This window comes from Callionymus lyra, chromosome 13, assembly GCF_982586985.1.
Source record: "Callionymus lyra chromosome 13, fCalLyr1.hap1.1, whole genome shotgun sequence".
In the NCBI taxonomy this organism is placed as follows: domain Eukaryota; kingdom Metazoa; phylum Chordata; class Actinopteri; order Syngnathiformes; family Callionymidae; genus Callionymus; species Callionymus lyra.
Window position 1 is genome coordinate 9,505,554 of NC_141830.1, and position 14,163 is coordinate 9,519,716.

General features: G+C 38.8%; 1 protein-coding gene across 2 annotated transcripts in view; it reads left to right on the top strand.

Moving 5' to 3' along the window:
- vps13b (vacuolar protein sorting 13 homolog B) overlaps positions 1 to 14,163 on the top strand; it is a 304,204-nt gene that overhangs the window by 119,873 nt on the left and 170,168 nt on the right. For both annotated transcript variants that reach the window (XM_087805873.1, XM_087805872.1), the window contains exons 23-25: positions 6,260 to 6,494; positions 6,642 to 6,841; positions 9,054 to 9,257. In XM_087805873.1, the coding sequence (XP_087661999.1) occupies positions 6,260 to 6,494; positions 6,642 to 6,841; positions 9,054 to 9,257 (639 nt within the window). The remainder of the gene's footprint in view (positions 1 to 6,259; positions 6,495 to 6,641; positions 6,842 to 9,053; positions 9,258 to 14,163) is intronic.

A 14,163-nucleotide genomic window follows, 5' to 3' on the forward strand; every position in this document is an offset into this window, starting at 1 on the left:
TTTATAAAGTAATAAGTTGAGAATATGGTCATGATGAGGGACTTACTGCATCTTGGAGAGAAAGATTCAACATTTGAAACATGAGAGTCAGGAGAGTTGAGTTTTCACATTAGTTGAACTTTAAGCCTCCACAAAAACAGGATTTAATCTAAATAAACTGTCATTCTGTCTCATTACCAATACAATTCAGAGACCAACAATATTTTACTGAATGAAACTTAAATTTGGTTCCTAACATTTTCTTATCGGTGCAGCCCTTTTCTTGCCAGAAACAATAACGTAACTGATTTAATTACCTTAATTTTGATTAAATAACATTTTCAGTCCTTGTGGTTTCCTAGATAAAGACTTAGTTTGGCGTTAATGGTACTATTTTGTGATGAGTCATCGACATTTTGGTCCATAAACTGTTTTAAGATTAGTCTCCGACAAACAATTGCATTTGGATTCATGACGTAATTCATTAGTAGTTCAACTGCACAACAAATAATGTGGCCCCTATATTTTCACTGACCACCCCTGACATATTTCAACATCCTAGTCATGCACCTTGAAGGAGAAAAGTAGCAATCTGTGATCAACTGAATTGAAGATGGTTTACCATTTTCTCCATTTGGTACGGTCCAAGTAAAAAGACACATGTAGGGCAACTGTTCACACTGCAGTTTCAAGTCATCTGAAACTCTAGTGACAAAGTTGAAACGTCTAATGACGATAAAAGAAGCCAACCTTAGAGGGACTTTAAAAGCGAAAGCCCGGACCAACGGCTTGAACGCACCATGTGTTCCGGCGCCAGGCAGGGATGAGAGGAAACCATTACACATGCCGAAAAATCTTTAGACTTCTAACGATTTAATCAATGCGTCCGCCAAATGGATGGATTTCAAGAGTTCCTTTGTCATCCGTCTCTTTTGTAGTACTATTTATTTATTCCCGGCAGCACACGCTGGCTTCCAGATTTGGAATCCAGATTGAATTAGTGGCACGGTGATTGTAGATCAAAGTGCGAGAACATCCCAGTTCGTTTAAAGGACTTATGTGGAGGGATCAAGGCGTAAGTCGCTGGATAAGCACTGGTCACCAACTTAAGGAACCAGACTGTCATTCAAAAAACACTCTTTGGGAGTTTAGGGGAATTTATCTTTCTTTGTCCCAGTTGATATGTCGCGATATGCTTGTAAAAAAATATGTTATTTATGTATATTTAGTGATTTGCTAGTACTGAATATGCTATAAACAATACAGTAAGTTACAAGTAAATAAATCATTTTAAATGATTCTTTATTTAAAAGTTTGACGATACTTATCTTAAGATGTTGTAGTGCATATATAATATTAGATAACGTCAAGAATCCTAAAATAGTTTTTACTGTCACCATTCCTGTGACAGTTTTCAGTTTCAGACCTTTAGTAGTTTAAGTTGAGTTTGTGTTTCCACTTATACTTTTGTCCAAATATGACATGTGATCATGTTTTTTCGGTTAAAACTCTGCGCGTGCAGCTTCACAGAGTAGACTTCTGGCTTCAATTGATTTTTTTATTATTTTAAACATACATTTTTTTCTGGTCATCTTGAAGAGCTTTTCTGTTGTATCTGAATCCAATTAATGATCCGCCATCTTGCCCGAGTCCTGGCCCACAAATGGTGGCATTTATTTATGTTATTTTTTTCAGAATTCTTCTTTATTCTGATTTGGAATCTTGAATTTTAGAATTTCAATATTTCAAACTCATAGATTCTGGTATCCTTAAAGTGATAGCTCACCCAAAATTCACTCATTTTCTACTCACCCTTATGTCGACTAAGGGTTGGGATTATTTTCAAAGTAATCTGTTCCCTTTCAGAGTTATAGTCAAACATGTTTGTTCATTTTAATGTAACGTTTAGTGCTCAGAGATTGTCGTCCAAAAAGACACATTTTAAAACATCCAAATATTCTACCTTTCTGTGTAGCATGTTAGCCTTTTAGCTTGAGCTACAAACATCTTTTAAACGTTGACCTTTTTAAACTTTTTCTGGATCAAATATTGTTATCATGGCTTCAAAACAAGAGGGAAGTTAGAGCCGAGCAGCATGAAAGTATTTGGATGTTTTTAAGTTTGTCTCTTTGGACTATTATTTCTGAGCTCCAGTCGCTACTTTAAAACAGACTTAACATTTTTGCCTTTAACTCTAAAAAGGAACTGAATACCGAAATAAGTAGTCGCCACGAGGGCGAGTAGAAAATGAGTGAATTTCAAGTGATTTATTCCTTTAATTTATCAAACCAAACTGTATAGTTGATGTATAAATATAAAATGTACAAGTTGCATCATTTAATTTAAGATCATCACATGAAAGCTGATGATCATCTAACGTTTTATTTTAGTCGTGACCAGCCGCCAATACGTTTGTCATCCTTTTCTTCCACATCATCCTAAACCCCATGGAGTATTAAGTTGTGTAATAATTCCACACACACACACACACACACACACTGCAATTATAGTCAGGGCTGTCTTCTATGTGCCCGTTTTTCTATTTTTAAATTCATTTTTAGAATGTTCCCTTTGCTTCACTTGGAAAAACAGTCTTTCCATGGGTTCATCTCAACAGAAATTCCACTATCCTATGATGGATAAAAACATGGATTAGTGCCACTGAGCATGTTGTGCTGATCGCTGGACGATTCGAATTCTCTTTTCCCACACTCCATCCCCGTCACACACACACACACACACACACACACACACACACACACACACACACACACACAGGGACAATTAGAAATGTGGACCTGGCATGCCTATCAGCTCATATTAGCGGGACATTGTCACTAACCGCTCCATTACTGTGTTTATTGGCCTGTTACTGAGCTGTTAAACAAAATTGTGGTGAATACTAAACACAACCCTGCACAGCCTCAGCTGAACTTTTCCGCCATTAGTCGTGACACAAAACACACACATGCTCTCATCCGCTGACCTTAGGATTTTTTCGGCTACGCTTTCTTGTTTTGTTTGCATCAATGCAATCAGCATAATAATGAAGCGTGATAATAATGACTCTCCAGCCAGTCGAGTCGAGCCAGAGGCCAACAAGTACTTTGTCTAAAAAAGTGAAATACCAGGAGAACGAGGGTAGTGTTTCGGGAGTTTTACCTTCATATAATCTGATGACATGTCATCGACCACTTCACTCTTTGTGTCACTTAGACCACCCTGTCTTATGAACTCAGCTTTTGTACTGAAATAACAAGTGAAAGATTCAACTTCTTATATAATACACTAATAAATATTAAAAAAAATTAATGTTCTTTGGTTTCAATATGATGTTTATTTCTGGATGGTTTAGTAGAAAGTCTTAAGAAAGGGTATTGGACTTTTCTAATACTACCTACCCTTCCTTTATTATAACTATATATAAAATAATAGCTTTAAAGGTAGCATGTATAAAACTGACCACTCAGCGAAGGTAGATTCAAATATGCCTAATCTTGTTGAAGTTCAAGAATTTCAGCCCTTTTTGCCAATTGTGAAATCTAAATAAATCTATCAAATTCATGCTAGATTTAATTAATATAAATAAGTATTATTTCTGTAATTCTGTCTCCTTTTGGTGACTTTCTCACATGCTTTAAATGTTGAAGTCTTCCTCTCCAAGATGCAGTAAGTCCCTCATCATTATGATGTTTTTAACTTATTACTATTAAGTTCCCCCTGAAATGAAGTCACGGCGAACAAGAGGTTACGAGAGCGGAGTCCATCATGACGAAATAATGGCTTCACTCCCGCAGCAGCGAAGAACGCCCCCTGCTTTTTTCTTTACACTATGCCTCTTCGAGGTGGAGACTTCCTGGATTCACGACGCTGCGTGACGAACCTCGATGCTCGATCGATCACAGCAGAGTGGGCGTGGTTATGGTAAACAAGAATTTACCTTGAGGATAACCAAGCGTCCTCAGTGGGCGGGGCTTAAGCACATTTACTAATGTCAATATTTCAATGAAAACAGACACGTACTGATATAAATGTGTAAATATTAACCTTATGTCTATTAATTACATAAAAAAAACATATAGAAACCTATTTATACAAACATGAGTCATATTTTTATCCAACTTTATTCGAATTTCAACACTAATAGAGACTGGTACATTCCACATTGCGACACAAACCAAGAGCTGGAAAACACGTCGATTGTTCGGCGCCCACCACTTGATGTTCAGCGTTTGAGAAATCATAATGTTTTCTTTACTCCCAGGAGGCCTCATATCCGATTATAGATTTACACTTCTTTGGTCCCGTGTTGTTTTAAATTTTCATTTCCACTAAAATGCAGGGAGGGAGAACACTAGATTATTTTTGCGTCACTCACATTTGGTCTTTTTTATGCTGTTTTCTTTTCCATTACATACCCGAGCTCTTTGAAGACTTTTTTTTGCCTAAAGTGTAAACATTTAGAAAGAGTGGTCTCCGTGCCCAGTAAATGCCATTCACTTGTTGAGCTTTTTTCCCTCTGTTGTCATCTGTGAGATGTTATCTCATTATTGTTAGTGTTGCTCTATGCTATGTGGCGAGGCTGTAACTAGAACACACTTGACATCATATCCAGTCGTGTGTTGCTATGGGAAGTTACAGCAGGACTTACAGCAAACACCATTAAGTGTGCGGTTCTATATTTGATTATGAAGGGTTTCAGCAGAAATCGTAGACGAAGCCTTTCCACCTCAATTAGATCTTGTCATCTTTCTGGAGGCGGTCACTTGTTTTTTTTTTTCTTATGTTGGAAATGATGTTTTATGTCTTCTCGGTTCACCAGTAGGGGGTGCTCGTTTATCCAGCACTAAAGTACAGAGAGATGTGTAGTGTTGGTTACAGACATTTTCCATTTTTTCAAAATCTCTTTTTAGTTTTTAATCATAAATGTTTCATCATCGATCTTTAGACCAGAGGCCTCATGTCTAAACGTTCGTAGATTTTCTACTAAAAACGGTCGGACACTCAAATCTAGAAAATGGTGCACGTACAAAAATATTCAGATGTATTAAACTGTGCGTACACACAAATACAAACACTTTTCCTTCGTTCATCCCTATTAACATGGAATTAATCTCTGACTTGTTTGTCCCTTTCCACGCCCTTATTTACATATTTAAATAATATTTAAATGCACCAAAGTCTATGATTTTTCTCTCTGCTATCATAAAACACAAAAATTAAAACATGAATTTAAACTGGATTAACAGTTTTTATTCTTTCATTTAAACATTTCTGACATGGATCACATGCATACTTATAAATGAGTGCATACAAGCTTCAGTGTAAATGTTTATATATTATACATACACCGTTATTAACGCAAATACTTTATTTACAGGGACGATCAGGGGCTTATTTGAAACGTCTTAAACTGGAGTTTAACAAGAATAAAACTGTAAATCAGTTAACTTAAAGCGCTGAGTAGTGATGATGATGTGAAGATGGTCTTATTGTCCGAGCACATGCGTAAATTCTTATTACATTTTTTATAAAAAATGTATGTCCGCACGTTTTTTGTGCGTACGACCCCTTAGTACATGAGGCCCCAGAGATCTAAATCTCAACTTGCATATTTCATTTGTTTTAACATAACATACAATTGATATGATCTCTTGAGCTGAAAATTGCCAGCTGGACACAAATAATAATAAAAAAAAGCCTAGCCATGTCATAATGAAGCCCCTTTCGAATTATATTGTATATTATTCTTAAAATTAACCCGCTCTCTAAGAGGTCGTAGAGGTCAGAATTATCTTAAGGCTGGTTGCAGAGAGCGATGTCATTCGGTCAAATCCACAGCTCTCGTGTGTCCGCCTGCTTTACAGCTTAACCCATCTAAAGTCTGCCTCTTGAAAAATCCTTTATGTGTCAGTGTGCAGAAGTGTTTAGGTTTCAGAACCTCCTTTGAAGGATAATCACAAGAGGAAGAGGGGCGAGATGAATGTGAAACCATATCTCCCCCTCATGGTTTCTCTCTTTCTTCCCTGTTTTTGCTCTTTTGTGAACCAGTAGTTCATCGTTTCAACACCCTGTAGATTGTTTTTTTTTCCTTTTATAATTCAAACCAAATACTTTAAATTTCGATTTCAACATCCATAAACCTTCATATACCAAACATTCTCTTTGAAGAACATATATTTTAAGCATCAATACAATTAAAACATTCTGTAAATTGTGATTAATATTGAACTTTTTCTGTTGTGCATCATAAAAAAAACTATTTTTCTTCTCTTTCTAGTTGGAGTTGGAGCCGTGCTGCGTCTTCCTGCCCAACAGCAGCCTTCCCTCCCCGATCACCATCGTCTGCGGCGACATCCCCGGCACAGTGCGCAGCTGGTACCACAACCAGAAGTCCATGCCGGGAACCCTGGCGGTTTGTTTGCCCCAGATTAGCGTCCTCAGCGCCGGACACAAGTACATGGAGCCACTGCAGGAGCTTCCTTTCGTCGCCTCCAAGCCGATTTTCGAGGAAGGTCGGTTCTCAACACCTCATGTCTTTGTGTGAAGAAAGTTTTATTTACGTACCGCATGACCCTCACTGACTTTCAAATGACTTTTCAATAGAAGTCTAGTATCCAAGAGAACATTTTAGACTGTTTTTTCTTCTTCATTCTGACCAGGTGGTGCGTTTCCCTGGACCATCAGCCTCGGCCAGTTCAGCGTGTACACCCTTCTGGGCCAACAGCGCACTCTGAGCTTACTGGAGCCCATGGGTTGCACGTCCACCCTGGCCGTCACCTCCCACAAGCTGCAGAGCTCCTTCGTGGTCTGCCTCCACGTGGATCTGGAGCCAGTTTTGGTCAAGTTGTCCAACCCTCAGGTGAGTGGATCATCCTAACTATTTCTTTTTACCAGAAGACCATCAAGAGGGCTTTCTCATGGGGTCTATGTGTGTGTGTTCTCATTCATTCTGGTCATGGTTATCCAGAGAATACCAAGGCTTCTTCAGTTCTAGATAACTGGTCTGAGAAGACGGTGTATATATAACGTTCTAGGGACGAGGCAGCAAACAATAATTGGGAGTAAGGAACAATGTGGTGTGTAGTAGAAACTTGGGGTGTCACAACTACAATTTTTTTCTACAGGTGTAGACGAGGGTTGTAATACTGTGTTCAGGTTTCATGCATTTGCGCTATATCACCACTAGAGGCATCCGTCTCAACAACAGCAAAGGCCTTCAAGTAGTTTTCAGACAAAACACCTGTATTCTTGTAAACCCACTTGAAATTAGTACTTAATCATAGCTAACAATACGGATAAATCACATTACTTCATTTACCATATTTTCTGGACTATAAGGTACAATTCTTTAATCTTCTCAAAAATTGACAGTGCACCTTAAAAGCCTCATGTATTCACTCTGGTGTTTCTTATTGATCTCAAGCTGATTTTATGTTGTAGTTAACACTCAAAAATCGGAAATATTAGGGATAATTTTATACCCTGTATATGTACAATAAATCCTTACGTATGAATACAATTGTTTCGTATCTTTTAACAATCGTTCCCGCACCACATGACCCACAAACACAAACCTTATTGGTCAACAGTGTCTCTGGGCCACTTGCAGGCATGTGTGTATTTATGAGAAATGAAGGAAAAAAAAATATTTTTTTATGATTTTTAATTTTTTTATGATATCATGAATTTTCTACCCGTGCAGCCTTTGACAATTGTAGCAGAAACTCACCAGGTTGATTCGCCTATTCAGGGTCATCATCACCTCTAACCCTCTGTCTTTAGGTTTTTAGTTTGATGGAAGGTTAGCTTCCTTTCTAGTTGAGGTTGGGTCTAAACATTTAAGAAAAGCAGTTAACTAGTTTCAGGATCTCATCAAATTCACTGAAACCCCTTTTATGTTGCTGTACAGTCCACTCCATATTTTGTCTGCTTTGGGTAAATCAACATAAGAAAAAATTTCAACCAATTAATAATTTGAATTATTCAAGTCTATTAGTGAAAATGGCGTGTGTTTGTTACAGCCTTATTCTTAAAAACCAAAAACCTGGGCCATTCGGTCTCCAAAGGAGCTATAACAGAGCCAGTCATTTAAATTTAAATTACAGATTAATTGCCGCTATACATGGTGATGTCACTGTTCTGTCCTCATTTTGACTTAAAGATACAAAATGCTGACGATCATTTTCAAGGTGTAAGATGACTTATTCAACTTCTTTTTTTTACATTTCTGGTCCCCTGTTCTACCTCAACAAGTGTGGTTGGAGGGTCCTGCGTCTTGTCTGTTTGGTTAAACTTGAGTCCATTTATCACGGCTGCAGAGTAGCCTGGCTGTTGGGTCGGGGAATGGCGGACAGCTGTTGGCCTGTCTCTAAATGGCAGCTGGATCGGTGTAAGCAGCTCTTCCAAGACATGTTTGAAATGTTGCAGCTGTATTGAATTGTGCTTCTCTTCACTTGATTTATGCTTATTTATAGAAAAACTGCCTGTAATGCGCGCGCTGACAAGCGTGCATCCTGTGTGTGATCTTGTGCGAGCACACCTTCGCTCCTGACAAGGAGTTGTTGTAGAAGGGAAAGTATTGATATCCAGAAATTAGCTCACCGTTAAAAGCTGCACTTGACTCTTTCCCAGAGGTCTTACGTTTTGAGTGGATGCATGAATAATAAAGCATCGCATTCCCGTTCCTGCTTCTCATGTTTTCCACTCCTGTTTTCTGGCCTGATAGTTGTTTAAAGGCTGTTTTTTTTTTGTTTTTTTTCGTGTGAACACGAGATAAATAGTTGAGAGCACTTGCCACATTCACTTCAGTTTTTCCCCCAAACTGTGGTTTGTGTTTTGATCGGAAATTGATGAGACGACAAGACTTTCCCCTCTTTGTGTGTTCTTTTAGTTGTTATGCATAACAGTTTTGTAGTGGAGCAGATGTCTGACCCTGGCTGAGGACCATTATTAGTTGCTCTGGCTAGAAAAAAGCCCCCAAAACATATATTTTTATACATTTTTATACATTTGCTCGACCTGGTGGTTACTTTGCACTCACTTTCTCTTTGTGTTGTTTCCTATTTCTTCAGGTCCAACTGTTGTACGAGCTGACGCTCAGCTGGAGCTCCACTTGGTCTCGTCTCCAGAAGCATGGCATCGTGCGCCAGACCTCCAACATGCCGGACCCCCCTGCCGGAGCGGTGCCTTGCTCTCCGGTTCGCAGCAGTGCTGGCACCGCCTTGCCCGACACCAGCACTTACAGCCCTTCAGCGGATATCGGATCTCCAACTGAGGTTCCTTGTTTCTTTAATTTCTTGCACCTTAAACACATTTAATTGACTTTATACCAAAGGTGTTGTTTGAACCCTGCAGTATATAGAGCCATGTGGCTGATCTATAGATTTTTAATGACTTTAAACTGTCTCTAAGAGACGCTCTGACATACGCTTGGTATCGATGAATTGATTGTAAGACGGCAACGTAAATAACAAAAAGGGAAAGAAGGCATCTAGCAGTTTTACTGCTGTGTTACAAGCAATGTCCAGAAAACATTTATTTACTATTATTTTATAAATTAAAGTCGGAATCAACTACTGTATTTACCGTATTTTCCGCATTATTAGGTGCACCGGATTATAAGGCGCACCTTAAATGAATGGCCTATTTTAGAACTTTTTTTAAAAAAAGGTAGCGCCGGATTATAAGGCGCATATAATAAAAGATACAGTCAAACGTTTGACTGGGGTTGTGTTATGCATCCACTAGATAAAGCTGTGCTAAAGGGGATGTCAGCAAAACAGTCAGATAAAGTAAAACTGACAACTCTGTTCACTCCCCTGGTAACAATGTTCAAATGGTGTTTAAAAGGCTTCAAGCAGCAGCGCGTGAGACTAGTGTTGTGAGCAGACAAATGTTGAGCAGCAGTGAAGTTGAGCGCATGTATGACAGCTAGAACGCACGTGTATGACTGATTGAGCGCACAGCAGAGTGATTTTGCGCAAAAAAAAATGTTTTGAGTGTAAACAACCAAGACACACTCGCTTAAAACGGTGGCAGTAATCTTACTCCATCTGCTGTGATGTGACGTGGGTCAATAATCCCACCCCGTGATAACACAATGATGTAATTCCACCCACGGTCTGTCAGCTCAGTCGGAGCAGAGTCCTTAAAGTGTAAACAAGTCACCCACCAGGTAATGTTCATATATAAGGCGCTCCGGATTAGAAGGCGCACTGTCGTTTTCTGAGAAATTTAAAGCCATCAAGTGCGCCTTATAGTGCGGAAAATACGGTACTTTATGAATGTGCAGGGAGTCGAGCAATCAAGCTAGATATTTCTATTTTATTTTATTTTTTTGGTAGATATCTAATGCTACACTCAAAGTGGCTCAGGAACAAAGATGTGGCGTTTTTTAAGATGGCTGACATCAACAATTGATCATCATGGTTAATAGATAACAAGATGAAATGGTTCAATATATTCCGTTAGCATTAATTCAGAGTAGAAAAGACCCTGATGCGAGAAATACAGGAACAGCATCAATTACATCGCGAGCGATTGTTGTATACATTGTTTAGTTCAAATATTGAATTGGTAAGTAGTTGAGTCAGCACCAACACGTTAAGTTTGTGTAAAAAATCAGCCTTGTTTGGAGTAAAAATTTGGCGAAATCACATCAGCGCTCACTTTGGGAAGAACAGATACGGATTGACTCTGAGTTTTGTTGACTCGAGCGAGCCGGAGTTTGATTGAATGTAAACCTGCCCCCCTAATTTGGGAACAACAAAAAATGTATATTTACATTTTTGCTCGGATAAAATATCAAATCCAGAGAGTGTTGTGAGTACGAGCTGCAGCCGTGCGTGTAGGGCCCGGAAAATGTTGAGATCTCGCCTGACAACATCGATATTCCGCATTATTATGCTCCCCGTGATGATGATGTATATGCATAGATACGTCAAAGTTTCTCCGTCACTTCAAAACCTTACAGCAAAAGATTTATACCTAGTTTAAGTGCGGATTCATTTATCTGTGGTTTTCTTGTTCTTGAAACACCTGGCTCTGAGTCTTTCATTTCCCCTGGAAATCAGAAGTATTTACTTCTCAAATGATTGAAGAAAAAAAAAAAAGCATTTTGTCCTTCTGAATGTTTTTTCCATTCTGTCAGCAGTGTGGGTCTTGTGATCGCAGCTTCACTTTCCCACCCATAAAGAGTTTTATAGTCCATGAGAAGCGTTTCATGTGTTTGATACGCGTTCATATTGCATCACTCTGGATCCATATTGGCGGCAGTTTCGTCTTTCACTGGAAGCCGTATGGTGCGGTGCATTAATAACAAGGCCACGGAGTCGCCTGACAGCCCACTTGTCACTGTTTACCTAAGTCCAAACACTGGTAGAAGTGTTTAGTCCCGTGGGAGGCCGGGTGATTGAGCAAGAATGTAGGAGCTGTTTTGATAAGTTTCAGCACTAGTGGCAGCAACAACCGCACTCATAAACACTGGCGCTTTAAAAGTGTATGTACGACTGTAAGTTATGATTATTGAGGAAAACAAAAAAAAGTAAGTTTAATAATATATATTCGCCACTTTTAAAAACATTACAGATAGTTTTACTTTCATGATTCCAAACTTGGAAATAACAGCATAATAGTTTTTATTTAATTATAGGACTTATATATGTTTATAGTTCTTTTCAATGCAGATAACATATGATTTGAATTTAACAAAACCACAACAATTTTGTCTATGACCACTTTTTGAATGACATGTTGAGCAATATATTTTTCAGAAATCAATTTATTTTAGTTAATTTTTAATTTTCCTTTTTTTTATTATAGTTTTAGTTTACAGTTCAATAAAGTATGTTAAAAATAAAATAATTGGATTTTTTTTTTAAATGCGCAATCACATTTTTTTGTGTTGAAATTTAACTTCCAGAAGAAGAAATAAATAGAAAACAATTTTATGGGGGGCTCTCAAACACATCTTGTTTTTCATCATAGTTATTTTACGGTTTATAATTACTTCTTTGTTGTTTTTTATTTATAATTGAAATAAAATGATTCAAGTTGTTTGTTCATTTTGTTGTTGTAATAAAACCTCCAGCCGCTAGATGGCAGCGGTCATTACGTCCTACACAACTAAAGGAACAATGAAAACCTGCAATGACTGAGGACGAGAGGATACCTTCGACTCCAGCAGCTTTTAAAGCTGATGTTTGGACATATTTTGGTTTCTAAACAAATATCAGTTACTACTTCATCAAGAGTCATGTTGTCTGTAAATCCTTCAACACTAGAGTCAATTACTCTACAATACTACATGTATATCCTTGTTCCTACAGTATCACAATATATCGTGTTGATATATCATGTATCACACCCCTAGTGTAAATGTTTTTAACATACATTTACTAAGTATTACAGTTGGATTTTTGTCAAAACTAAACAATGACATTAAATGGATTATAATTAAAACGTAACAGTATCTCATTTAAAAATGTATTGTATTTTACATCATGTGTCAGTACACTTCTTAACCCTGGCATTGATGTACTTTTATTCTCCACCTGTTCCAAACAACCTTCCTTTCATCATGACTTTTGTCCACTTCGTCTTCGACACGTCCCAGCCTGGCCGTTGTCTCCCGGTGTTTGGTCGGCTCTGATGAGACAAACTCGGCAGAGAAAAATAAACCCCAGGATTCCCAGCCCGTTCACAGCCCGGAGAGAGGCCCCCCTCCCCAAAATTAAACTGTATACTTTATAACCTGGCTTGTTGAAGGTGTGGGAAAAAACGGCTCCCCTTTTTTCTGAAGCCGTGCATCTGTGTGGACGTGAGGTTTGAGGCCCCCCAAAATGTGGCCGTTGAGGAATGTGACAGAACTCTCCTCCTCCAACATCACACCAGCACATCTGTTCTCCCAAGGCCTCACCTTGATGAGAGGAACAGGGAGAAATGTTCGTGTGATCAGGACGGAACACCAGCTTATATCACAGCCACGGGTCTCGGGCTTCGCTCGTATCGACGTCCACGAGGTTAGCGAGGAGCTCTCATTGTTCAAAGAGCAGGAAAAACAGAGTCGTGGGTCAGTGGCCTCGTATCACAACACCTTCATTTATTTTACGTCGTGTGTGGCACGCTCTCGTGAGGAGTTCCGCTAATGGGCAGTTGAAAGACGGTATTCCATTTGTAAACCATTGCTTTTTTTTTGACAGTTTAAAGTATCGGAAAGTTAAGCTTTGATCTTGCCTCTTTATGCACTTTTTTCTTTTAACTCAAATTGCTCACAAATCCAAATAACTGCAGCGTATTTTCCACCAACATGATTTTTGTTAGCAAAAAAGCTCTAAATGTTCAGGACCCTTCATATTGGAATGAGGAAGAGATTTGTTTTGTGTGTTGTTGTGTACTGTATTTTCAGCACTATAAGGCGCACCGAATTATAAGGCGCACCTTCAATGAATGGCCTACTTTAGAACTGTTTTCATATATAAAGCCTACCGGATTATTAGGCGCATAGAATAAAAGATACGGTCAAACTTTTGACCAGGGTTGCGTTATGCATCCACTTGATAGGAGCGTGAGACTGGTGTTGTGAGCAGACAAACGTTGACCGCGCAGCAATGAAGTTGAGCGCATGTATGACAGCTAGAACGCGCGTGCATGACATGTTGAACGCACTTGTATGACTGGTTGAGCGCGCAGAAGAGTGATTTTGCGTGTACAACATTCAAGACACACTCGCTCAAAACTGTGGGAGTAATCGTACTCCATAGACATCCGCCATGATGTGACGTGGGCTGTTAATCCCACCCCGTGATGACGGCTCAGTCGCAGCAGTGTCAAGAAAGTGTTTGTAAATAAGTCAACCATCAGGTAATGTTCATATATAAGGCGTTCCGAAATACAAGGTGCAATTTCGTTTTTCGAGAAATTTAAAGGCTTTTAAGTGCGCCTTATAGTGCGGAAAATACGGTAGTTTTGTTTAGATTCACAGATAATCTGAAGGTTTCTGCTTACATTTGCGTTTGGTAAAAACTATGGCATTACTGAAGGTCAAAAAGAATAGATTAAAAGCCGCCGCTGCGGTGTAGTTTGCATCCCACTAAGGCAGGGGTGGGCAATTAAAATTCTTCAAGGGCCACATTAAATTCTGTGAATGTTGTTAGGGGCCGTCGAGCAAAAAGAAAGACGAGA